General features: G+C 42.2%; 1 protein-coding gene across 3 annotated transcripts; it reads right to left on the reverse strand.

Annotated features, from left to right (window-relative positions):
- Positions 1–262: 262 nt before the first annotated feature.
- Positions 263–27,797, reverse strand: WIPI2 (WD repeat domain, phosphoinositide interacting 2). 3 transcript variants are annotated; one of them, XM_048063210.2, is made up of 12 exons: positions 27,483–27,797; positions 18,292–18,374; positions 13,861–14,030; positions 12,495–12,591; positions 11,781–11,878; positions 11,242–11,334; positions 10,392–10,462; positions 9,386–9,493; positions 8,459–8,623; positions 7,367–7,474; positions 6,015–6,112; positions 263–5,151 (listed from the first exon to the last, which is right to left on the reverse strand). In XM_048063210.2, the coding sequence occupies exons 1-12, from the start codon at positions 27,554–27,556 to the stop codon at positions 5,039–5,041; spliced, it is 1,278 nt and encodes a 425-aa protein (XP_047919167.1). In that variant the 5' UTR covers positions 27,557–27,797; the 3' UTR covers positions 263–5,038. The 3 variants fall into 3 exon arrangements, with proteins under 3 accessions (XP_047919167.1, XP_047919164.1, XP_047919171.1); XM_048063207.2 differs by having other exon boundaries at positions 5,982–6,112; XM_048063214.2 differs by lacking the exons at positions 13,861–14,030; positions 18,292–18,374; positions 27,483–27,797 and adding an exon at positions 12,716–13,568 and having other exon boundaries at positions 5,982–6,112.
- Positions 27,798–27,812: the final 15 nt, after the last annotated feature.

Genomic DNA, 27,812 nt, shown 5'->3' on the forward strand with positions numbered 1-27,812 from the left:
CCCAAGTGTAAGTTCCTCAAGAAGTGCTTTAAGGTGGAACAAGGGGGAAAAATATGCCAAAAGGAGCTCAGCTGGTCCTTTTCCTCGGCAAAACTCAAGCTGACAACATCTTCTGAGATCTGCCGCACAGCACAGCACGGACGGAAGGCTTACTACTGCTAGCAGTCGGGTTGGGGCCACAGCGTACAGGACACGCGTAGCGCCACCCGTGTGTTATCCAGCCCCATCCTCAAGCAGCAAACAGAAGGAAGAAGACACAGAATACTTATCACAACACATTTAATTTCTTAGGCAGTTATAAAATTACAAAGAGCGATGGGCTAGCAGGGAGAACCAGACACTTGATGAGGTGGAATGTTAGACAGATTTTTCCACTTATCAACAGAGACATCGAACAGAGTCAGACTGCAGGATGCAGTGTTTTTTTTTTTTTTTTCCCTCCATGTGCAGAAGCAAATGCGAAAGCAAACAGATCCGAGTAGAGAAAGGGTTGAGCTAATGCCCCAAAGAAACCCAGAGCTACAGGTTTGGGAACAACTCACCGCTCCTGAGAAACGAGTCGGACACATGCAAAGGCAGCAGGGGAAGCCAGCGCACAGATCGCTGCAGCCACAAGGCCAAAGCCACAGCACCAAGACACCTGTAATGAGCACAACTGTAGCTATTTGCAAGCCAGAATTAAAACTTCTCGCCCGTTATTTTCAAGGCAGTGTAAGATGGGATTCGCCAATCTGAAGTAGGTTAAAACAAAGGCATGTTACAGTCCGAAAACGGGGAATTTACTGAATTCCTTTGGTTGTGCAGCTGGAATCTGGAAGGGTTTATTTACAGTCTGAGCCATGCTTTCTTCTTTGCAAGCCTCTCCTGGTGCAGTAGATTCCAGAAAGACAAATGCCTGCCCTGCACATGTGGAGATGACACCGTGCCTTGCACTCAGATGTTAACAGGTTAAACCAAGGCGACTGTTAGCCAGGACACCTGGAGCACAGAATAAAGCTTCCCAGATCTCCGCAGAGATTAATCCCCACCAACGCTTTGGACAAAGACTCCTGTTGCTCTGCGAACAACAGCAGAGCGTCTGCACGTACGAGTGGTATATTGAGCAGCTCAGCAGCCTACGAGGAAAGAAATTCTGCAGTCTTACTGCATGTTGCTTTGGTGCTAATGCCATTATTAGAGCCGAGAAAGCACAGCACGGGATGTAACAAAGCGTTCTGCTGATCGGCTTCTCGGGGCTGTGTGCTAACCTACTCACAGAGTAGGTTCATTCAGTTCATTCCTCCCTTTTTACTATTACACGTAGGTCAGACACACATTTCCTTTGTGGAGACACCTGTCACCGTATTTAGAGCTTTCCCAGAAATGTATTTGCATCCAGGCAGACTTGAAAAAACCACCTCCCCCCAACAATCTCTGTAGAAATAGGCAGAAGCAACTCACTCACACAGGACCTGAAGCAGCGAGGTGCGTGCACACACCTGATGTCAGAGGGAGCGCTCACACAAACCGTCCTGCTGAACAGGGCCTCAGAAGAAAGTTTTTTTTTTTTTTACTAAGCTCTTTATGCTTTCAACTTCCTCCTCCTCTCCCAGGCCCGGCCTTTTAACTGCTAGATTTATATCTATCACTCATATTTTGGAAACTGTGACATAAGAAGAGCCCAGAGCAGATAAAAGCTTTCCACCTCTGAGCTTGAAAGATGTAGGGTAAACACAGAAGTTGAGACAGCAGCAGAGTACACACACTTGCTACGTATTTGCACATCAAGAGAAACAGCTCTTTCCCTACGGTGCTCGCTGGGAACAGATCCCACTGCAATTTAAGACCTGAGTTTCCGATTCCAAGATTAAGTGTCCCCCCCTTCCCCAGCTTTGGTTATTTCTGTTGTCCAGTTCTGCACCCAACGCTCTGAGCCAAAAAGGTTTTGAGAGGTGCAGTCAGAGAGAGAGAGAGACACTGATACAAAGCAAACGCTGTCCTTCCGAGGAAGGCCACTAAAACAAGAGGGGTTGTAGAGGTGTTCCTGAATCGCGTGACTACAAGCCCGCAGCCACAGCACAAGGCTGCAGCCCCCTTGGCGCACCCTGAGGAATCCAGGGCTGTTGGACCACCGGAACAGAAACGTTTAGCACCACCTGACCCACGGAGCATAAGAATTCAGTTGCATGCTCCATACTCAGGTGAAGAAACAGCTGCAAACAGCAGTTCTGGTATGTTTAAGGAAAAAAAGTATATATATCTTTGTGTCACGGGGCAAAACCCCATCCTGAAAGGCTTCTAACTTTGGTAGCGTACCACAGCAGGGTGATTAGACGGCCTAAGGCCATCAGAGGGAAATGAGATTAATCATATTTTATCTGAGGAGAAAGCTTCATATCCTCACGCAATGAACTTAGACAACACAATCAACAGTCGCCACCCTAAATACACTGTCAGTTGGGACCAGAAACCTCCTGTTCCATCCCAGCAGCTCCACGTTGGTCACTAACCCCTGAATATTTCTAATCTTGCTCTCTAAAAAGACTTTCCCAGCTAAAACAGGAAAAAAACTTCCAGCTTTTAATTAAGCAGGGTGTAGCGATTGACCAGTCAGTCAGTGGCACAGGAGGGGCGTACTACAGCACACGGAAGACAACAGCGAATGTGGGATTTATGGAAAATAAGCAGGTGTAAAAGTCAGGATACTGGTTTTAACCCTTTCTTAGTGTTCTCAGTTTTTAGCAGTAAAATTAGTAAACACGTTAAACGTGATAGCAGTACCTTGCTACGCAATATGGCCTTTGTTACAACTCGAGTTGTAGAGCTTGTGCTTAGCAGACCTGTGTTGCTTACGCGTGTTTGCTGCTAACTCGACTCGTTGAGTCTCTGCCAAGCCTCCAAGTATGTTACCAGGAACATTCCCAGCTTTAGCCTGGAATAAGCAGACATCTGACAGCTCCTGCGTGGTTCAGTTTGCCAGCAGAGCTCGCCGAGCTTATATTTACTTCAAGACTTGTATTTTACTCTGCAGTTACAAGCTCCACAGCAAAGCTGATAGCGCTTGTAGTAAAAAAAAACAACAAAAATAAATCCAGACTACAGAATTTAGTTGTCAGCCAGAGCTTAAATTCAAGAGACTAAATGAGATTTCAGCATGGCTCAGCAGTTTGCTTTGGGCGTGCTGGATTCTGGAGAGGATGCCACAAGCTAATCCAGCCAACTATTTAGGACGGTCAAGGGTTTTCAGTGAGTAAACAAGCCTGATCCCTTCTCTCCCACATGTTTGTCTAAGAACATCTGTGCACACTAACAGCAGCCTCACCGATATGGGCAGCTCTCTTTGGCAGGGGCTATCGTCATCTTCTGCTCTTTTAGATGAAGGGGAAAGCCTACCTTACCCACACAGGGCTCAGGGGACAACAGCCACCACCCGCTATTGCTTGACAGAAGCCTTGTTAACAGTACCAAATCCTAAAAGCACCCTACCATCTAGTTTGGTAAGGAGCTCACCGACAGCTGGAATACTCAGTTCAGTCCAGGCCCCATCCTGCTCTCAAGATCTGCAATTTCCTCGTCTATTTGTATTTGTATTTCTTTGTAAGTAGTCAGTAGAGCAAAGGAAGCATCCCATACTACTACACAAAAGGCAAAGCAGGCTCACTTTGGCAAAGTGAAGTAACACTCACCAAGTACTTTGCTAATCATTTACTCACTACCTGTTATCCAAGACTTAAGAGAAGGCACATTACAACCCTAAAAATAGACTGCAGCACTGCTCAGCCTTGGACAGCCCTAGCCACGGTCAAGGCAGCTAAGGTTTTATTCCAAAGCTGCCAAAGAAAACCAGTCCTTGGAGACTATCACAAGAGGTACTCCAATAGAAGGAGAAATTAAAACTGGAGCATGATTATCCAACAAAACAGAACCTAGAAGATAATTCTTTCAAAATCATTTATATTTACATCAGTATCTGGAAAAAGAGTCCTGAACCTTCACCATTGGAGCAGTATGCTCAGCCCCAGACAGAAGAGAAGCAAGAATTAAGAGTTACACCCTCCAGCTGAAAACCTTAAAGCTGTTTTAAGTAACGGGGCTGCCATACTCTGCAGTGACTTCTATCCAGCCTGACAGAATCATTGCTTTGGATAATTAAAAAAAGTATAAAAAAGGTTATTGCTACTCTGCCAAGGAAACAGAACAACTGACAGGAGAGAAAGTGCATTTGAAGTCTCTTTCTAAAAGAAAAAACCAACGAAACCAAACAACAGCTACCATCGGCTACAGACACCCGAGTGCTATAGGTGTGAAACAAGTCTCTAGCAATTCCTTCTTCATTCTAGCTTTCTTCCTACAGATTTTTTTTTTCCTCTTCCCTGTAAAGGCACTTTCTGTATTCTACATCCTCATGCAGGGAAACGTTTCCAGTTTTCCATCCCAACAAACAGAACACTCCCACAAATACACAACATTCAGAAGGAATTTTAATTAACAAAATGGTCCAGGAAAGGGGAGGGAGAACCCAAAAACAGGCCGATGCATTTGAAAGATTGCATGTCAGTCACTAGGTATGCCTGCAAGCCCATGCACAGGAAACCATTTGGACCTTTGTCAGTGCAGAACTAATCTCAGCTTCCAGAACCACTTCTCTACTCCTTCCTTATATAAGCTAAATATTATATACATATATAAAAAAAATACAAACTTGAGTTTGTTATAAAGTGGCTTCTCTCTCTCTCTCCCCCTCCTATGCTTGCTTGGCACATGAACGCATGCAAAGCTAGTAGGCTCTGAGGGCTGCACAAACAGCAGGTTTTGGCAACAAAAAAAACAACAAAAAAACACAGCTAAAATAGATAAGCAAGATTAAAAGCCACTGAATTGAAAACCATATATTTTTCCAATGGCATAGAATTAGAACTACAGCTACGACTTAAAACTGTAAGAGTCTGTCATCCTCTCTCCCAACTCATGTCAAAGTTCATAGCAGCATAACACGAGATTCCTCAAGAAACATCAAGCCAGTGTTCTCTGCTTCAGGAGTGAGTTCACAGGTCAAAGTTCAGTCTGTCCGAAGGATCATGGGGGGATGCTCACTGTCTTCATCCAATCTAAGCGAGTTGGTTTCATCTTCCAGGCAAGCTCCACCCACAGCACCCAGGTCTTCCGTATAGGCTGCAGAGAAAGGGATTAGTTCAACGATCAGCACCGCAAACTAAGGCTTGGATCCAACAGAGTCAGGGATTCCAGCTGAAGTACCAGACGTTATTTGCAACAGTTTCACTGCCACCCTATGTTTGCCTTCATCATGACCATGTTTCTCCAAGCAAAGAGCAGTTTGTGATCAAACCTCGCAGCTACCCCGCCTGTGTGCAATGTACATCGTTGCTTTAGGCAGACTGATGTTTCTGTACCCTCCACCCTTTCATTACAGCTGCAACTGCTGTATTGAGCCGCTGTATGTGCGGTTGAAGCACCAACCTGAGTGCTATACAAAGATGGCAAGAGCTGTATGCGCAGGCTCTACTCACGTGGAACTCCAGCATTAGATAAATACTGAGCCTTTCAATTTCACAGAACAGCAAGGCAAGCTAAAAGGTCACAGTTCCCATAAAGGAACTGTAAGAGCACTTAACAACCAAAAAAACAACCTAAAAGAACCCCCATGATTGTAATTCAGGTGCTTTGTTCTGCACCCAGACCTCCTGCATGAAATAATTGCATTACAGCATCTGAAGAACCATTCAGCAAGTACTGCAACTATTACTGAAGTAATTGACCGCAATTTGAGACAAAGCTCTACCCAGAAAGTAGTGAAGATGAGCAGTTTATCTATAGGAGGCTACTGAACATCACAAGTGCTCTTTTCCAACCACTCACCAGTGCTTCACATCACGCTCATAGCTATGAAAAGCTCAGTGTTGAAGCAGATGAGCTCATGCAGCCATCTAGAATGATGCAATATGCAGAGGTGCTCCCTGCCCCATTTCCAGCCTTCTCCTTACCATGCCTTGTGGGTGAGGAAGGCACATATGTACCTTTAGTCACAGCAGCACTGTACGTCTGCGCTACCAACGGCCGGTCGTGGGATGCAGACTCCAGGATTTCGTTGGCTGGCTCCATGCTGCCATCGAGCCTACCAAGCAGAGAAAGATTAGCTGGAGAGGTGATCTGCCTAGACATAATACAGCCTTACTTGACAGCTACGCAAGAATATCTGATTAGGCGTGCAAGAATACATATACACACACAACAGGAGGGATACGATCCCTTCAGGGATGGCAGTTATCTTTTCCAATTGCCTGTGCTCTGTCATAATGCAAGGGATATTCCAGAGGACTGTCAAGAGGCATCTCTGTGAATATACTTCATATTTAACACCGAATACACACCAGCAACACATTTGCCTCTGAGATGACATCAGGACCTAAACCCTGCTAACTGATGCTAGGAAGAAAAAGACTCAAAAGAATAGTGCATATTTTAAAGAAAAAAAATTAAAAAGTCATTCCTATCAGCAAGGTTACAGATTATTTCTTGAATTCTGCCCACAGCAGAAGCTGTTGCTTCATATACATATCCTGGAAAACACTCTAGTGAAGGTGTTAGAGAATTTCAACTATTACAAACTTGATAAAAGCTTCTCTTTACCAGACTTCACTTTGTTTACAAATGAAACTAGAGATCATGTCTTAAAATGTTCACATAAGGATATATTATTTTTAACCAGTATTGTAGACTCGACCAAAGTTGCAAACCTGAATTGTCGTCATAAATTTTTGGCTTTAAGTCTATGATTGATCGTGTAAGTAAACCAGCTGTATTACCCTATCTGTTCCCTTCAAACCCCATAAAAAATAACAAGGCCTTGTCATATTTTCCTTAAGTCTTCTACAGTACTGCTACAAAACATTATTTCACTGGCCCATAGGCAAGGAAGTTTAGTAAGGACACCTGTAGAAAGAATACAGATAAAATTTCATAGGCCAGATTCCCCTGCGTGAAGCCAGAGTTACACATTCTCATCTCTGTAATCACTTCACTTATTGATGAAGAGGATGGTGTCAGACGTTTCAAGTTCTTGTCAAAGTAACTCAACTCAAACTGCCTAGTAAGAGGAAATAGGATCGTACAGCTAACAGCGATTGATTTTTCACTGCAGTCAGACAGTGTTAAGTTTCTGCTGGAAAAGCAGTGCTTAGCGTAGAAGATATTAAGAAGGAAGGCCCGGGGGGATTCTGAAGTTACTCATTCATGTCAGAGGTTTGAAAAAAATAGGTTAAAGAAATGAGCTCTAAGTTAGACTTCTGCAGCATGAAACTAAGTTTAAGAACAAAGCAGATTCTGTGAAGAAATAAAAGGCATCAGTCCTCAGCTAGTGCAGACTTACTTGTGCTGCTTCATTAGTGTGCACTCTCCTCCTTCTTGGGGGTCTAGGTTGTACATGTAGAGATACCCATCAGCAGCTCCCACCAATAACCGAGGGATCTTCTGGATTCTAAAAAGATTTATGGGAGATTAGTAAAAAGCTTGAGTTTCATATCAGCAAACTCTACTCCCCTCCTGAGATTTTATGCCATTATTTTCCACAGTTGCTTCTAGATAGGGAATATTGTTAACAGTTGCATAGGGTGAGCACCTAGGAAAGAACTGCATATATGAAAGCAAGGCATAATCACAATGTGGAGCTAATAGGGTGCCATGGGAATCAAGCAACTTATACATAACCCAGGAAAGCAAATTGAGATGTTACCGTCCTTTTACCAGCTTTGTGCAACTCCAGAGACAAATATTCTAATGTGAAGTATTTACTTATTTCAGAACTGTTACAACATTTAATTATTGCTTAAAGCGTGCTTTGAGATCAGAGGAGAGAACAAGAACATGAAATCAATTTAGCACAGAATCTACAGAAACACACAAAAAAGTTCACTACTGCTTAGGTTATTGCTTTGGTAGCTGTGCCAAATAGGCCCTGCCCTTTGGTGAAGGCAGAATAAAGTTGAGAACTAAATGTAATGAATGCTATACAGTTTTGGAGACAAGAACAACAGGAACATGCTTTCAAAGATTTCTTTAACCGTTACTCTGGACTGCCTTATTTTACAACTAACACAAAATACAGCATTATTTCCCCTAGCACTAGTAGAAGCAAATGCCTTAAGCCTATGCATCTGTTCTCAGCAGCCTTCTTTCAAAAAGAAGAGACATTTTTAAACAACACTTAGAAATAGTCTGTTGCTGTTCCAAATATGACGTCTTTCCCCTCTCCTCCTCAAAGTACTGTGAGATGTTAGCTCCACCATACAGCTTTTAAACCAGCAGAGGCTTTGAAAGCACTACAGGTGACCCACTGCTCTCCGTACTACCCACTTTGCTGGAGCTGAGGTGTGTCCCCCAGTGTCAGCCCCTATAGCTCAGCCCCATAGCTCAGCGTGGCGACCCAGTGGGTGGTGAATGCAAGCTCCATTTCTTTACTCACGTGGCAAGTGCACAGATGTTTTTGTGCCCACAGAACGGCAGGCGGACTGTAGCAAAGGCTCTACCCTGGTTGAACATTTCTGTTACTTGTGAAGGCAGATAGCTTGTTGAGGCCATCAGCACTTTTCCAAAATAACCTGTCCAGGTTGTAGGCTCTTCCTGAGGTCTACAGTTTAGAAGAAGAAGACAGAAAATGTCCAACTTTGACTTCACATTGGAGAGAAAGGTGCACAAACATTTTGAAATGTCTTTTCATTTTCAAAGATATCACTTGTTTTTCTTCAGAGATAAGGAACACCCTTGAGAACTCAATGTACTCCATTTACGCTACAGGGCACGGTGTGTCCTGTAATACCCTCAGCCTGTTGCTAAAACATGTTCTATTGTAAATTGATACTTCTGTTTTTACAACTGTATTTCATAACGGTTATTATACAAGAGCAAGATCTATTACAAGGTGCTAAACTTCAAGATTTTATTCAACTGTTTAATCAGTAACCAACCACTGTCTCTAATGACTTACGCAAAAATATAAGTAAGACTCTTCTCAAATCATAAATAGGAACATTTTACAACATGGTGCCTTTTAAAGCCCTATAGGCAGCTGGAAGATATTGTTGAGATACATCTTCCCATATGGATGTCAGAAGAGGTAAAAAACGAATGCAATTGAAAACGTTAAACTGCCCCCATATTTCTCTGCCAAGGATGCCCAATTCCCCTTTGTCAGAAATACTTCTATTCATTAGGAGAACAGCATGCACATCAGGGGCAGCTGCTGATTCATAACCAACAACGCCCTTTACATTATGAAAGTGTTCAAAGAAGTCTGTCCACACTGACTATACTCAACAGGAAGAGTTTTCTCTAATTTGTAAGCCTTTTCCTTGGGGGGAAAAAAAAAATCTACGGCACCTCTGAAACCTACTTTTCTTTCACAGTCTCAAGTTTGAAGATATGCACTGTCTCCGTGTTACTGGATGCAGACAGAAACATGCCGTCCATGCTGAAAGCCAATGAACAGATGCTCACACACCTAGGTGTAAAAGAAACAAAGAAAAAACATTGAAGCATTATTTTTGACATTCTAATGATGCACTAACTGCTAAAAGCAAAAGCTACTGTTAAGTGACTCATGGGAACTGATTTAAATGAGAATATTATTCCTCTATTTTGGTAGGTAGGAGTCCTTCTGCACATTCACCACTCAGGAGCTCCATAGCGTTCACACCAGTTGTACTGCAAGAGCTAGGAGGGACTGCGGCTGCATGGTAAAATCACCTGCAATTTCTCTCAGAAGAAGAGCATGTGACTTGTAATTAAGCCAAAGCATATGGCTTAATAATTAAGCAGATTCCTCAGTCACCACTGCTTTGTAAATAAAAAAGGTAACTCCATAGTAAGCATTCTCCGATACCTTCTTAATGCACTTCAAGAGCAAGATTCCCCTTAATTACATTTAACTGACATATACCAGACACTGGGGGTCATCTAGTAAAAATCTGAACTCACTCCTACCTCTGCATAAAGTATATTAGAGCTACAGAGTTACTGCTACCACAAACTACAGTACCGTGTCAATGACTTTCAACAGCCCCGGTGCTGGCAGGATTTAGAAGAGCAAGAAAATTACACACCCTGATTCCACTTGCCATAAGAATACAGTATTGTACAAAAGGTGGCCCACTTTGAACGAGTTCCTTTACCAGTGAATTTTTAAAATGCAAGAGGAAGTACAATTCTGGCAGGACTGATTCGCAGAATAGACGAATCTAAAGTTGGAAGACGTTCAAACTGCAAGTGTTACAAGCGTACAGGCAGGGATGGAGGAAGATGACAACAGGCAAGAATTAGGATGATAGCTCAACTGCAGAGCATACTGGAGATCTACTGTAAAGAATGAGCTTCGGATAACTACCCTGGCTGAACTTTACCTCTTCACTCCTCTCCGGAATTCAAACAGTTTCTGTCCTTCTGGAATGGAAAACACTCTTATCACTGTCCCCTGGAAGGGGAAGAAAAAATAAAATCTTTCATTATCATTTCAAGTGTGTGCAGTGTGCATTAGCTCTGGTGAGCAGAGTACAGACCATTCTGCTGTTAACTTACCGTGGTTGATGCACCTCACATACTAGCATTAAATATTTTTGGAGCTTGTTTGAAGGACGTGTTTGAAGAATGGAGAAACTATAAGGTGGGAACTACTAATGTACAGTACAAGCTTTGCATCAAGAACAGCTCCTCTTATTAATCTTTATCATGAAAATGATCACGTTACCCACAAGTATAGTTACCTGATGTCTTTGTGCCTTTATCAGGTGAAATCATGTTACATCTGTGTAGTTTAAGCTTATTATCCAAGGAACAGAGGCTTCACACTTTGTAATTTATACAGTTCAGACAGACCATTTGTCATCATGTACCAAAGTCAGGCAAAACAATTCTCTCTTTTGACTTTAACTGTCTTGTTTTCATTAGGAAGATAGCATCAAAGGAATGCAACTGATTTCTAGTATGCATCCCACACTAATGGGAAAAACACTTGGAGGACTGCCCTGATTACAGCCAGATTAAAATTTAAATAACCTTATTATCCAGCATTTCACAGCATGGAAGTTATGTCAAACATCATTTACAGTTTTTAAACTTAGATTTGTCGTTATAACTTTAAGACTTCTTTTTTGGCACTTGCACATGGTACTGTGCATGCTTAAAAATGAAATTTGTTTAGACTATTTTAAGTAAGTTTATCATTGCTGGCAAGTCAATAAAAGGACGTCTTACCTTTTCTGATGCAGTGGCAAGTTTAGTACCACTTGCGTCAAAAGCCAAAGCAGCCAAGGGACTATCATGAGCTGGGATCATATTAGCAGCTCTCTGCAGGAGCAAGACGATAAAACAGAACCTTAGCAAAGCACAGGTTAAAAGCTACATGTTCACAGCTTAAGCCTGCATATGTAAGAGCTGTCAGGGCAAATATAAGCCTTATTTATGGACAACTGCTTCAATCCGTTTCAGTAACTGCTAAGCAAAAGTACACAACATTATTACTGAAGCATATGTGTAGAGAGTTCAAGAAGTAGCAGGCTACTTAAAGACAATTCAAATAGAAGTGAATGTTCATCTGCTCCACCCATTTGCTCAACTCTTCTCATCAAAGCTAGTAGTCTTACTTTCCTTTGTTGACATTCTGTGATGCCTAGGTATAATGGATAATTGTCGTGGATGGACCCAAGTGCCTAGTAATTCTTCTCTGAGCAATTTAAACTATTTCCAAAAACTGCATCTTTAGAAACGGAAACAGCACGCACAAAGACCCTTACCAGATTGATGGTGTCAAAGACCTGTACTTCTCCAATAGTTGCACTCCCTGGATAGGCCAGGTAGCAGTTGTCATTATTTATTGATAAAGCACACAACCCTAGAGGGAATGTAGAACAACATAAAAAAAAAAACCAACGGTTAGAATGAGGCAAATTCCAAAACTTATACAACAAAGCTTTGTATGTTCGAATATTGCAAAGATCAACTTAAATCATCCTTACAATGTACCAAGAGACATAGAACAATAGAACAAGGATGAAAAAAACTCAATAGTCAACCTGCAATGCATCTGTTCAACACAATTACTAACAAAGCCTAATAGAAAGTAAAATACTGTCAGAGCTACAGTAACCAATGAAGTAGAAGAAATTCCCAAGTTTGTCCTGACTCCTAAAGCATTAACCTGACACAGTACCAAGTGCTGGCAACATGTAGCTTGTAATTATCTGTATTGCTTCCTTCTGATCTGAGATTGCAACCATAAGCACTAGACCAGAAAACTGGGAGAAAGCAGTTTAAGGCAGTCTGCTGTTTGTTCTTGGAAGCCTCGTTGGATCAAATGGGTAGGCTTTAAGCCAACGCTCACATATTTAATTATAATTTTCATTTGGAAACAGAACTAACAGTGCTACAGTTCCATGTTGGAAATGTCACCTGCAGACAGAACACGCTTTTCAGACTAACACTAACCTCTGAGAACAGGATTGCCTTACCTGCAGGATTGGGAGGTGTCTCCCGGATTGTATGCAACACCTTCATGTCTCGTATGTTGTGTATGTATAGAGACTCTTCCAGACATACTATCAGCCTCTAGATGTGGGGAAGATGAAATGGTGGCATGAAGAGAGAGTGTATATGGAGCTATCGACCCTATAAAAAAACTGTATCCAAAATGCAGTAGGTACCTTCCCAATACAGAAAAGGTTGTACCCACCTGATGGGAAGAAATAAGAGTCTGACAGAAGATGCACAAGATACATCTCTTGGCAAGGCTTCAACAGCGCAATACTACACTCGGTCACTTGAACTGACCAGTGCGCTCGACTTTTCTCAACCATGCTAGTATAAATTGATTTAAATGAAAATTATTTGTATTACTAGATCAAGTCAACAAGCCAGAAACCTTCACCTACACCTATTTCATTCTTATTCTTTACCTGCCCATATGTATTTCCCCGCCCCCAAGAGGCCAATTCACATGTGGGCCCAATTTCCTGCTTTGGCTAAACAAAAATATACAAGGCTTTTTAAAACCATTTATAGACCCTATTACTCACTCACACTCATTTGTAATTACTCACAGTCAATTGTGAGGACTTCTTTTGTTTTAAATTAAGTTCTTCGGCAACTCATTTACCCTTTGGTGACTACATCTGGACGACTGTCTCACAAGACATTGTTCATTTAGCACTACCTCACAATGCCAGAAGTCAAATCAGCCACTCTTTCCCTTATGATTTTAAACAGGAATCCCATTCTCTCACCCCTCATTTTGAGGGTGGGGATGGACACTAAGATGATTTCATCCTTCAGATGCCATTTTCTCTACTTTGAACGACCTAGTTAAAGACAGAAAACTCTATTTGCAGAAGAGCCTACCGATGACTTAGTACTACTTAGTATCCACCTAACTCAAAGACTTCACCAGTTCAGTGATATCATTTTCTTAAAAATTCAAATTATATCTAAAAACATTACAAAAAAGTGAACAGAATTTGAAGTTTTGTCCCGAGCAGAAGCTGTTGGCTTCAGCTACTTTTACAATTCGGATCACAGGACGATTCTGGTTGAAAGGGACCGTGGCAGGTCTCCAGACAACCTCCTGCTCAAAACAGGATCAGCCATGAGGTCAGATCAGGTTACTCACGACGTTCTTTCTAATGAAACAGATAGACACAGAACCAAAAATTCTTAATCAAATACGGTAACTCAGATGCCATAAAATTTTATGGAAGCTACAGTCGGAAAAGTAAAAATTAATTTCAAACAGCAATTCTGTCACCAAAGGAAAAAACACCAGAAAGTGCCAGAACAAGACCCACAACCCCTCCCTTTGTTTTCACTTAAATTATCACTCACCTGTCTATTGAGTTTGACAGCCAAGATGGTGTTGGAGTAACTGTAGTTGCAAATCTCTGTCCCCTTCTTAAAGTGACAAACTTTCAACTTGCGTGGAGCCTTAAGGCTGACTATGGCCACCAGACTACTGGAGAACAGCCTCTCCACAATGCACACATCTTCTGTGTCAGCTGAGGAATTACAGTAAAGGAAAGGAAACAAAATGGAGGTGAGATTTCAGGGAAGGACAACGATGTGTGTGTATTAATAGGAAATACCATTTAAGAAAATACAGTTTAAGAACACAATCATTCTGGCACAACAGCTCAGAGTTAAGGTGGGACACAGGACAGGTTTCTAAATCAGAAAATCTACTCGGTGAATGCCAATTCACAAAGGCCATTTTTTTTTTCCCCCCAGGAGTCACAGAAGTTTGTGCTTGAGAAGTGTCTACTCCCTGGTGTGCCAAGATGCAACTGGAAAAAAACAAACATCAAGGAGACAAAAAATCAAGTTGTCAAGTTCCAGAATCTTATAATCTTCTATTATCTCTGCAGAAATCTAGGTAAGCATAGGTGTTCCCTTTTTTTCCCCCCTAAGGCAATGCTACACATGGAAAGATTTCTGATGACAAAAAAGTTTCTGCACGTCTCCATGAAGGAAAAAAAAAAGATTACTCAAAGAAGCTGGAAATCTCATTTGTTCCGAAGTCCCACCACCAGTTACCCCAGCACTTCTGTTTTCCCCTCTTGTGAAATTTTCCTCCGAAAGCCCCCCCGACAGTCTTCACAGCTCTCTAGGCAATCAACAGACACACTTCAAACCATTATGGTGGCACTCTGAGCACTTGAGAAGTCAAAGAAAACAGAGAGCCTGCTCCCTTGCTGGATAAATGCCAGCCTGACACAAAGCTAGCCGTACGGATGCTTTTGAGACTAAAGCAGAATGTGCAAAAAGCTATTGCGTGTCATGAGAAAGCAGGAGAGCTCTCCCAGTCTCTGCAGCTCGCCCACAGCTGCTGGCTACATCTGCCCTTCCCTTACAGGGCTGAAGCAAGACAAGCAACTGGAGCCTTTGGCATTGATCCGCAGAAACAACCTAACTTCTCAGAAATCAGTGTCTGGATTAGGTCAATGCCTAACAGGTCTCAAAACAGTAAAACTGCCAGAAAATAAATACAAAAATAAATAAGTAACCTTATTTCTGAAGGCTTCAATTAGCACTGTTCTCATCACCTAAGACAGGAATTCTCTGAAAAAAAGTTCTTACATTCTCAGGACATTGCAATGCCACCACCGTGTGACACATCTGTTTTGAAAGTGCCCAAAGAAAGCACTTATTTCAAGAAAAAGAACTGAAAATATTTAATTCTGTACATGGGAGCAAGAGTGATTGAGCACAAGAAAGCAAGAGCCTTCTTGTGGCAAAGGAGCAGGTTTATACAACACATTTTCAGTCTTCCATGCAACATAATTGACTTTTATCCAAATCTAATAAACAATATGGTATTTTTCCAAAGAAGACAGAACTGTTCACAGAGGCTTTGAAAATTCAATTTCCTCACTTTCGCAAGAGGCATAATGCGTTTTAGAAACAACTTTGTTTTCAAGGAATTATTCTCCACTTTCCTGATGTCACACACAACACAGGAAAAAGAGTAATACAAAAATCCACTTCAATAACCACACGCATAGACTTTAAATGCAAAACTCCGTGCTCCTTGAACCACACAAGTAACATGAAAGGTTCTCAAACATTTTACAGCATAGGTTATCAGCTTTCCATCTAGGCTTGGAGTCCTTCATACTAATGGTATCCTTTTACAAGAGTCAGAGAAGACTGGCACACGAAGACCCAAAACCAGAGCCTGATTGCTCCCCGCTCCTTGGGGGCTAGGTGGAATACTCGGTTTCTTTTCCCATTCAGGGGCAACCATGTTAAGAGACAGCTGCTGGGACTTGTTGCACTCCCAGGAAGGCAGGAGAACTGGTATTTCAGAGTAGGAACAATAGCAGAGATCAAATGGAAGTGCTGTCCCACACTGCACTGATGCAGATTAGCCAGCAAGAAAGGCATGCAAGAGCACTGTCAAGAATTAAGCTGCTACAGGCAAGGCAAAAAAAAAAAAACCACCAACAACCAAAAAAAAAAACCCAAATTTTCAACAAGGAAAACACCTAAGAAGTGGAGACATTCCTAGAGTCGCAGCGTAAAGAGACTTACTACACTATAATACGGTCACTTTTGAGAGAAAGGCTTTGTGATAGTCTTTTAATTAAATTCACTTTAAAAATACAGGATGCACCCCTGTTTCTTTGTCTTCCTCTAACAGGAAGAAGTGATTAAAAATCCCTTCACAACTGCCAAGTCATGTACACTTCCTAATGAGCAACCATTCGAGTGAAGTACCAGGCTGTACTGTACACCCTATGTCCAGCTGACCTAAATTAATCATATTTTTAATAGCACCAGTTAAGTTCTATAGCAATGCTGTTCATCAGGTTTTCTTTTTCACCCCGTTTGTATTCTCTCCTTTACGCTACACAAGCGAGGATTACCAGCAACTCAGACCGAAAACACAGCAAGAACAAAGAGCAGAACTGCAAACTGATTTAAGCAGCAGCAGCAGCGAGGGAAGAACAAGCAAATACGTAACAAGATTACAGTTTCATAAACACAAGCAGGCAGCATCACGGACAAGAGCTGGTTAGAACCAGCTAGATTATGATCAGCTGTGCTTTTATTCCATTTTTAATCCAGGAACATGAAGCAAATTATAAACATTCATTAAGCCTTAAAGCACCCTCCGATGTAATACTTTTTTCTACAGATGGATCAACTGAGCGGGGAGTTAGGTGATTTATAGTCACGGTAAAAGTCAGTGATGGGAGCAGACAAAGAGGCTTCCCATTCTTTCAGTTGTTTTTTCAAACACAGGACAGTCAGAGCATATTTTATAGTTTACTTCAGTCACCTACCTGAGAACTTGCAGACCAGCCACGTGGGAAGAGAGGGGTCCTTAAAAATGCTCACCCAAAATGATGCTAAGTCTTTAGAACCCCTTACAAAGTGAACTGAGGGGCCATGCGTGATGGCGAGCCCTCAAAATACCTTTCCTTGCTGACAGGGGGTACCCAGAACACAGGACACCCTCCAGCCCCATGCCAAGGTTACAGCCTTAAACACGCATGGCTGGCAAGCCCAAGACTGAAAATTATTTAGCTGCATATAAAAAATGTCGATGTGCTGCAGATGTTGTATGCCCTATGAGCAACCTTTATCCCATCTGTACTTTTTCTTTCAGTGACTACCGAGAAGCAGCAGTTCAGCAAAGTTCAGTTCAGCCTCCCTCAGTATGTTTATTCAGTGTCTCACGTAACCGGAGTCATCTTCACCGAGCCTCTGGGGGTCATATCAGGCCAGATACTCCAAGTGCCTACCATACTACAGAAGTCAGGTACCTAAATTCAACAGCACAAAATGGAATTCAAGGCACCCATTAACCAGTACAACCAGACCATGACTCAAGCAGGCAGATGGAGCTGCAACCCAATTTAACCTGACCACGGGTACCTAATTTGAACTCCACAATTACTTCTCTCCATTAACTGTACACAGAAACAGGCTGTCACCAGAGATAATAGGTGATCTGAGTCACACACTATTTTCAAATTTAACATGCCACAGAGTCAGGTCACTTCGGGAATGGAGTCTGAAGACCACTCTGTTGTGTGGCATGATCCAGTAGGATCCTAGCATAAACACTGACATCACAGCTACGGGCACTGTTCGCATGGAGTTTATATCAAAGTATGGATACTCATGCATAACATTCCCAGTATTCTCACTATCACCTCAAAAAAAAAAAAAAGAAAAGATGAGGATGAACAATTGGCAAAACAGGGGTATCCCCTTCTCAAGGCTTCCCTCCATGGCATCTCGTATCCTACTTTATGGTGATCAGTTACTGGAATTTAGATAGTTCAACACTTTGGATGAGTAAAGTTGCAGCTATCATGTTCAAGAGTATTTTCCTAACAGCAAAGATTAGGATTAAAAAAATAACCAAGGCTTTGTATTTTTTGATAAAGGTATGTTAGTGGTTGCCTGCCCCAACAGCCAGTATAAAGAGCCAAAAGACACCTACCTGCACAAGCAGATTTTTTTATACCCAGATGCTACATAACCTTGCTACTGGTCATAAAAATCAGAAAAGCAAAGAGCTGTTCTCTTGGCTATTACCAAATTTCACAGGATACCAGCTAAATTTAAATATGTAACACTGACACGGTTTTACCCTGCCAGCAACCAATTGTTTTGTGTTTGTGTGTTATTTCATCATACACTTAAGGTTCCTCTCATGTGACTTCAAATAACCCGTGAAAAAATGAAACATGTCATCTCTTCCTGAAGTCAACCAAGGGAATAAAGAAGAAAAAAGAAGATACTCACTGCATTCATAGATCTGCTCTAATTTGTCCACAGAAGAAAGAGAGAAGAATTTGTAGCCTGATTTACTGCCAACCGCAAGGGATCTGAAAAAGAAACAAGTCAGTCAGGAACATAAACTACATCAGCTGTGAATTACCCTTGGACAGATTCTTACCCTATTCTACACCTCCAGCTAGGTTAGCTCAGTAAGAAGCGTGATTAAAAAACATCAGACAGATAATTTCCTGAACTCTGAAAAGGCCAAATAGCTTTAGAATTACCTCAGGTGTGGAACCCTACTTCACATATGATGACATTACAGCTCACAGCTTACAGCCTACTGCCCAGCTCATACAGGTGATTTCTCTACACAATTCCCCACAAACTGAAAGCTTCAGTGTGGAGGAAAGAGGACCTGAATAATGTAACGCAAACCAATTACATCATTGCCTCACCATGAGAGGTGACCTGCAAGACCTTTTCAAGTGAGATTGTCTGGGGATTTTTTGCACTTTATACTGTAACCTTCATCAACCACCCCAAGAGAGTTTTCATATAAAAAAAGGAATTAAATACTGCCAACTCTAATTTTCTCCGTTTTTACTTGATGATACTCTAGCATCTCTGAAGAACATTGTTACGTCTCAGTCGTACAAATACTCATGCTGAATCTTTAATCAGAGGCTCTCTCAGAAATGCTAGTCGCTGATGTTAAACAGATTTTAACAATAGAACATTAAAAAAATGACTACAAGCCCTTCTTTCCACCATTACTCAATTTTCACACTTAGCTCATAGAGCAATTGCTTTTCCAGTCAAAGACAGGTCTTAAATTTTTAGCTAAAAAAACCTTTAGGCTCATCTTGCAGCTCTTTAAACACCAAAGCAGCAGTCAATGGCACTTTATTTTCTCCTCCCCATGTGAAGGATGATTTTACAACATAGAAAAAGAAAATTAGCAGTAAATACAGTTGTACAGAAGTGTGTCACTGTTTATAGTTCATATATATATATATATATATTTTTTTTAACTGTCAGGAAATATGGAAACAAACTGACTAATTTCTAGTAAGATGCATTTCAATATGCCAAACTGCAGCAAGTCATCCAACAAAAGGCTCAGACCCAGTCCTGCCCATCACTGTGCCAAATTGCCCTTCTGAGCCCGTCAAGATGCTTCTCTCCATTTCAGATGCACTAACAACTAGTCCTGCATTTACAACATAGATCCCCGGATTTCTTGCTCTTCCTGTATTTTCTCTCATGGCTCCTCAATGAGCCCTTTTTAGACTTCAAGGTCCCTAGAAGATTAAAAACTGTTCCTAAAAAGATTAAAAATTGTTCCTAAAGTGTGTTATCCTCCAAAATTAAGATCCCAAGTTATAAAATCAACTTCTGCATGATGGTATAACGTTCTCTGCTAGCAAAATAAAAACCAAAACAAACAAAAAACACAAACTGGAACAGTCTGGTTAAGAAATTATACTTAAGAAGATTTAAGCCCTCAAATTAAAAGATGCACCATCTAGGCAAGAGAAATAAGCTTCTCTAGATGCAATAATCACAACAGGGGAAAAAAGATATTAGGCTTAGAGACAGAGCAGCTACGATAAAACCAAATTTTGTTGCTGCTCCTCTAAGTCACCCTTGTAATACATTTAGTATTACATGTAGTAAAATACATTTATTCAGGCAAAATTGGTACGTTCTGCAGGCTGTATCTGATTAGTTGCTGAAGACTCTGCATTGTTTTTCTCAACTACTTTTGTACAACTCGATGGAAATCCAAACTGTGAAAACATGAAAATGCAATTCAAAAAAAAAGTTATGCATTCGCTTTTCTTAGCTCATCTATTGTTTCCCTCAGAAGAAAGTTTAATGCAGAATGACATTAAAACTGTCACTTCAGAGGTAAACAAGCACTCATCCGAGTTAAAAATAAATGGAGTCACAAGACTCCTTGCAATATAAACAATCTACAAAAGACATAGGATGGATTCCTCGTGCAGAATTCCAGATTGCCCCAGAATATATTAAAACAGCTACCAAGTTGATTCCTGCACTGTATTTATAGCTTTAAATACCAAATAATGCTGCATCACTGTGTTAGTGACGGTATCACTGGAACCAAAAAGCCCATTTTCCTCATCCTACTGACTACCTACGCTCCATTTAAATCATTAGACTGAGTAAAAGCCAGAAGAATGAAGAAGGCACAGAACCGATCTTCCCATCTATGACAACTGCTTTTTATCATTTCTTTCTGGATCAAGGTGATGGTGAGGTCACAAAACATCTGTTTACACAGCAAAGTTTCAGTTTGTGTCAGCATAATTAAAACTGTTTCAATATACAAACGTAATTACAAGACCAACCATTTTCCTTCTAGACTAGCATTCTTGGTTTTGAAGGGCTTTTTTTTTTTTCCTTCCTTTCTTTAAGGCACTCTCAAATTACTTCTTATGAAACTATTGGGAAAAAAGGCTTTTTATACGTAGTAAGAGAATCCACTAGGCTAAGTTATACTTGTGTAATCATAATGATTTAAATCCCCCATCTTCCCTCACACCAATATTACACTTAAGCCCTTAAGACACTCGATAGCTATCTAAATGACCAAATCCCACAAAACAAGTATCTAGGCAAAATTACCTCACCTCCTAAAAACGTGCAGCCATATGGGAAGAAAAATGATCAATAAGCCATTCAGCTAGTGCTCAAATGGACAGTGGCCAACAAGAAGATACTGTAGCTTATCAGAATCTCCTTTTACAGTGTGGGCGTTCTGCTTTATTATCACCAATTTTCAGAAGCTGATGAGAGACTGAAATTGAAAATAAAATCAATATCCAAAAAAAAAATATGCCTTTTTTCTTCTAACATTATGCCACACAGGTATTTTTTAGCCTATTATGTGTAGCCTCTATTACAAGCCTGATTTGTAGACTTTGAGCCATTTCGTCATCAAGGTTTTCTACTCAGTACAAAATTACCAATATAGCTGTGATTTATGAAACTGTGTTTACTTGCTTTTTTCAAAGATAATACTGTTGTCTGATCCAAGATCACATAAATCTTAAAAGCATTTTCAAGAGCAGCTGTCATAAATAATTAAAACTAACCTCATCAGGCAAACAGTGCTTTGAGATGTTTCACACATTCATTTCAAGGAGCTGACATTCGCTCTAAGTGCACTCACCTAGAGTGGGAAATCAGCTGGTTCAATCTCTCCGGCTATTTTAAAACAAGTTTTTTCAGATGGGTTAGAAAGTGGTACAGGTTTTCTTTCGCTTCTTTAATATACATACAGAAGAAAGAAAACCAGTTTTCCCCTTTCCATATCATAGAGGACTTTAATAATTAATCAGGAAGATTCTACATTAATCAGAATGATTCTACTAAGGGCAAGTCTCTCAAAGATTAAAATCAATTGCAGCTGCAGTACAAACATGACTCCAGAAGTTATTGCTATTTTAAATAACCGGTTAATTAAACCTACTTTCATTACGATACAGTCTCATTATACTAATGTTCCGACTCATTTCGAATCCAATGTAAATTTCTAGGGGAGGAGCCTTTGGTGAACAAAGGCTTAGGATGGAGGGGGGGGGAAAGAATAATAAAACAATAAACAATGAAATGACATAGGGACAGAATTACTGGAGGAACTTAACTTTACTTTTGCCTCCCAAATGGCTGCTGGAATCAAAGCTGTAACGTCGTATAGACACATCTCAATAGAAAGGTCAAGAATGTCAGTATTTGGGATAGGAGGTAAATACAGAAACCCATACATTCCAAGAGATTTATCAGTAACACTGAAAACCTACAGATTTTCCCATTGCTCTTATAAAAAAAGAAAACACACAAATTTGCTGCTACAGCTCAAGGAGACCTTGCTAGCCCATTACTTAACATGCAGCAATAGGTTGGGACCACAGAAAATTCATACTCGAAGCAAACATCACCACTTTCAGAACACTTTTGGCCACACACGCACTGCACAACAGTCTCTCTCACCCAGAACCACCAGGCAAGCCCACCTCAGCTGATACTTCCACTGCAACAACAGCAAGCAACGTGACAAGTGACTGCTTCTCTCAGCTATCTTTCCTGAACACAAGAGCTATGTGATCTTTCTCTCTCTCTTTCCTTCTCTGTTTAGCTTTAAAGCCTCCTTAGAATAAAGCTCTCTGCTGTCCCCAAGGACCACAAATGAATGACACCCGAACCTAGGAGAAACAAAAGCAGAGAAGTGAATGCTGAGCGTCCAACCCTTGGTCCTCTAACCGCAAGTGGTTCAACAACAAAGATAAAAACGAAGACATTTTTAATACAAACTTCGCATGGTACGGGACTTATAATAAAAAGTCTGCAACAAGAAGCATATTATACAACTTTAGAACTACAAATGTTTGCTTACAATATGAAATCAAATAGATTTAGTCAGGCAAAAAAAAAAGGGTAGGATTTAATCAGCAGGAACAGACATATGGACTGATACCTGTCCCATGTAACTCCATACATAAATGGAAGCAGAGATTAATGACGACCTTGGAAATGAGGATTATCGATGTTTTCATTAGAAACCCAAACACAAGGATTTGTTTTGTCCTTTTGTGAGTAGTCTGTTTTCAAAACTATAGTGACTATTTTGTTTCTGACTGCTGTCTCTTGGTTACTTTCTTTTGAAAAGGTGATTAAAGCTTCTCTGAAGTCTGTTGATTTGCATTATTTCACTTTTTTTTTTTGTACATAGAACCTGAAAACCATTTAAGTTAACATTTCTGTGGTTTTTTTCCCAAAAGCATTTCTCTGGGAATATATGTGTAACAACACGGAGACGGTTTTACCAATTTTAAAGATGACAGTAAACTTTGAAATCTTCAAGTTACGTTTCGGTTAAAAAGCTTGCTACTTCCCATAAAGCTGGACACGGATATATTTATGAAAACTTAAGCTCACCTCACAGCCTCATGCAAGCTTTAAAGTGCATAAAGGAGATGTGTAACATAATAGTTCTCCCAGAAGTAACATGAAGAGCACTCAAATTGAAGCGGCACTCTTACCAAATATCTATCATTAAAGATTTGCAACTGCTGAAACATACCTAGCACCAAGGTCACCGACAACCTCCTACTGCCCGGTTCTGTTAGGACTCCTGACTTCAAACCAGTCGCTTCATTTTTATCTGCGAGCTGGAGCTTCTGCCTCCCCGTCGGAGTGCCCGTCGTGCCAAGTTGTGCAATGATTGATTCACAGGGAGAAGCGTAAGGTCCAAAACGAGCACGCTAACATCGGCTGAAAGTGACCTTCTCCATGTTTTTACTTAATGAAAACATATTATATCAAAGAGAACCCACAAACCGTCCGCTTCTGCTGCTTTAGAGGTGGAGTGTGTTCAGGCAGAGTTCCAGTCCCAGCCAATAACTCAAAACCCTCAAGTAAATAAAGCTGAAGGCAACGCGGAGTAAAGAGGCAGGACAACCCTTGTAGTAACAGATACTACGCCACGAGACAATGTCACTACATAGAGCACCTATGAATGAACATTAAAAAGAACTTAAGGAGGAAAAAAGAAAGCTAAAAGCAAGATAAAGAAAACATTTCAGTCACCAGGAATTCCAACAACTGGGAAAAGTTACCGCAACTTTTATGTTGGCAATATTCTTTTAAGTACCAGCAAGCCAATTTCTGGAGTAAAACCCATCCCTAAGCTCACCTCCTTCCTACAGGAGGCAGTCATTAATTACTAAACCCCCCATAAAGCCAAAAAAAAGGTTAGGCTGACACCTATTCTTACCAGCAAGAACTACCATCTTTTTCTGATGTGCAGCAACTGGCTCTGCTGTCTAGGTAAGCCAGGCGGATCTGAGCGGGCGTGGAGCTGGCACCTTGCTGAAGGTAAAAGCTTGAACGCAATAACACTGCACCCGTGTCATTTTTGCCCAGTTTTGTCTGTCAGCAAGTTTTCTAATTACTGAAACACACCTTAAAACGTGATGTGAGCCCTGCTGGCTGGCGAGATGTAAACAAAGCTTGCCTTGCACATGCTGGCTGAAACAGCGTGCGTTTGCTCACCTTGCCCGGCTCAAAAAGGACTTCTTTTACTTGGAACTCAAATTTAAAGTCAGCTTTCTGAGGCCCACCATGGGAAAGTGTAGTTAATCCCCAGTTAGTCCTTTTCAGCTCTTCTCACCCAGTAAAGAGTGATCTTCTAGATACTCATAATAGCACGGTAATAAACCCAGACAGCTGACCTCTTGTTTCTCTATTCAAACAAGAAGTTAAGAGATATCATAGGGGGGAAAAAATATAAATAAACCAAAAACTTTAGGTTAAGACACTTGGACAACCACTAAACTCCACTCAGTTTAAGAACTACGACACAGCTTGGTTATTTGGGTCGTACAGCAAATCAAACAAGTGTTTTGGTAAGAAACTGCTCCCAAGGATGTGTAAGGCTTACGGTTTTACACTTCCTTTTTTCTTGACCAGATTTCTTCTGAGACACTATCAGAAAGGATGCCTATTCCACATCATCCATCTGCCTCCTTTGAAACAAAGTGGCCTTTCAAATTATTCTTCATGATTTCAAGACAAAAATATGAACAGGAGCCTTTTTCTGGTTATATAGTCTCTATAATGGATATCTGAAACCCCTGAAGATACTAAGATGACAAGAAAGACTTCATATTCCACGACTTTCAATTACAGAGACATACAGGGCAGATTGGGATCATGTAAGATAATTGTATCACCACCAAAATTCTCATCAGATCATCTCAGGGTGTTCTACATATATTATATACACACACACACACGCAGAGTGTATTCTACCCACACAATGGACATTTGAATGCCGAATACCAAAACCAGATTGGCTATAGCACAGAAATTGAGTAATACTTTCAGATGTTTATGAAAATGAACAGGGAAAAGTAACGAAGTTACACAGCTGAGGATTAGAAAAGAAGGAAATCACGACTCCCTTGTCCTTCCCCATCTCCCTAACTCAAAACTAAAAATAAATCACACAAAGAAACGTTTCAAGGTGTACAAGTTAAGGAAGGCCTAGATAATTTATATTACATTTGCTTTCGTTTTACTTCAATCTCAGTTCTGGTCTCAAGGCAAGCCTGGAACTGTTTTCTTCAGAAAAAAGATATATTTTCTGTCACAACTCAGTGATCTGTAAATACATCCAGCTCTCGCCAAAGGTAAGGTGCAACCAAAGCCAGGCAGTTGCTTTAAGGAAGAAGTGGTAAAGCTTTTAGAACACCAAGCTGGACAGCACAGCGAACCTCAAGAACTTCTATAATGACCTATATAAATCACAACAGAAACAGGTGACAGAGTTGCCAGCTGCGATGATTTGGTTTTATCTGGTAATAGGTAAAAAATGGATGGTATCCGAGCACAGCACGGGCACGCTTCATATCCGGAATGACAGTGAGCTGTGCATGGTACTTGATGAAAAACACGCAAGAAAGACTTGTAGAAGTCTTTGAATCAACACACTAAACTGGTAACGAGTTACTTACAAATGCACAGAAGACTCTCTCCCTCCACCCTGTCACTTACACATTAAAGTCTCCTGCCTCGGGTCTATCCAGCTCCATTTGCTCATCTCCACCCCAGAATCTCCAAAATAACCCACAAAAGCATGGCACTTCCTTTTTTGATGTGACCCTTCTCCAATCTTCTTGCCTTCAACATTCCCACACGCTACGATCCACGATGAGGAGAGTCAAAGCTTTTACAAGGGCAAGATATTGCTTGTACGACTAACAAACAAGTTGTTTAAAAGTCACCACATGTGGATTACATCCAGTGATGCCAACCTGAGATCATTTCCTCTTACTCACTTCCTAAAATAAAACTCCTCCTTTCAGAGGTTCTTTTGGTTCCTTCCCACCGGTTTCATCTCACTGATATTTAAAACAGCCAAATCCTTCTTCAGTGCTCCACTTCCAACCACCAGCATTTCTTGAACTGAAAAACATTGCTCTTCAGTACCCCACGTACAAATTATTATGCTCTGATCCAAACGTACTGCAACTGTCAAATAACAGCAGGATGTGTAGCATCATAAATCTGACCCTTTGTAGATTGAAACCAACTACAGAAGCTAAGTGCAAGCTCAACGACCATACGAGAAAGGCCTCTTCCAAAATCAAAACCCAAAAGAAGAATGGAGTTACACAAATACATTTACACCTAAGGCATTCTGCTTCACCACAGAAAGCAGGTGAAAAGAAAAGGGCTGTATGAAAAGACAGCACCAGCGAGCTTTGGGACTATGTCTGGTACCTCCTAGGAGACTTGGGTCTCTCCTACAGGCTGGGCATCATCAGTAACAGAAAGCACCCTCCCTATCGCTCCTGAAGTGCCGGAGAGCAAGGCTGAGCTCCCCTGGGCAACAACCAGGGAGAGAGAGAAGGCACCGTGCGGCAAGCCCAGCTCAAGCAGCGCCTTTGCTCTCAGCTACGTGTCCCTGCGAGTGTAGCCTCACATCCTGCAGCTCCACACACAACCCTGGGGGCAAAGAGGCGGGGACATGTGAGATCCTTCCTACCCCCTCCTGCAGCGACTAAGCGAAACCCAGCCCCACAGCGGGGCAGCTCGGGGAGAAGTTGCGATGGGAGCGTTTGCAGTGGGATGGGGTGGAAGCAGCAGGGGGTGGCGGTGTGTGTGAGAAACCGCCAGCTCCTCAGGGCCTCTCCTGTCCTAGAGACCCCAACATCAGGGCCTTCCCAGCCCTAAAGATCCAGCACCCTAAAGACCCCCTTCCCAGGGCCTGCCCCACCTGCTAAAGACCTGCCCCCCTCAGACCTCCCTCACCCCCTAAAGAATCCCTGTCAGGACCTCCCCCTCCAGGGCCTTCCCCCCTCCTCAGAGCCTCCCCCCACCCCAAGGACCCCCCACCCTAAAGATCCCCTTCCCAGGGCCTACCTCTCCTCCTAAAGACCTGCCCCCTCAGACCTCCCTCACCCCCTAAAGAATCCCTGTCAGGACCTTCCCCTCCAGAGCCTTCCCCCCTCCCTCAGGGCCTCCCCCACCCCAAGGACCCCCCTCCTCAGGGTCCCCTCCTCAGGGTCCCCTCCACCCTAAAGCCCCCCCCAGGGCCTGCTCCGCCCCCCGGGCCTCCCCTCCTCAGGACCTCCCCCACCCCCCTCAGGCTCCCCGACCCCCATCCCGCCGCCCCGTACGTGTTGTCCTGGTTGAAGTTGGCGAACAGCAGGTGCCCGCTGCCGGCCTCGCCGCTCTGACCGGCCAAGTTCATGACGGGACGGGCCTCGCCGCCCCCGGCCGGCGGGGGCGAGAGGGAGGACGGTGGGCTGTGGGCCGGACCGGGGCGGGAGGAGCCCCCCCCCTGCACCGAGGACCGGTCCGGACCTGGCTGGGCCTCTCCCCGCCTCAGCCCCGTCGGCCCCGGCCCCCGCCGCGCACCCGCGGCCTCCCCATGGCCGCCAGCGCCTTGTTTACGCTGCGGGCGGCGCAACGGCCCCGCGCATGCGCCCTCCCGCCCCGCCGGCCAC

The sequence above is a fragment of the Anser cygnoides genome, chromosome 15, assembly GCF_040182565.1.
Source record: "Anser cygnoides isolate HZ-2024a breed goose chromosome 15, Taihu_goose_T2T_genome, whole genome shotgun sequence".
NCBI lineage: Eukaryota > Metazoa > Chordata > Aves > Anseriformes > Anatidae > Anser > Anser cygnoides.

Coding starts and splice junctions, on each gene's coding strand:
- WIPI2 (XM_048063207.2), bottom strand. CDS start 27,556: ATGAACTTGGCCGGTCAGAGCGGCGAGGCCGGCAGCGGGCACCTGCTG. Junction 12,592..13,860: donor CTGTCAAACTCAATAGACAG/GTGAGTGATAAT, acceptor CCCCACATCTAG/AGGCTGATAGTATGTCTGGA. Junction 10,463..11,241: donor TTGCCACTGCATCAGAAAAG/GTAAGACGTCCT, acceptor TTCCCCTTCCAG/GGGACAGTGATAAGAGTGTT.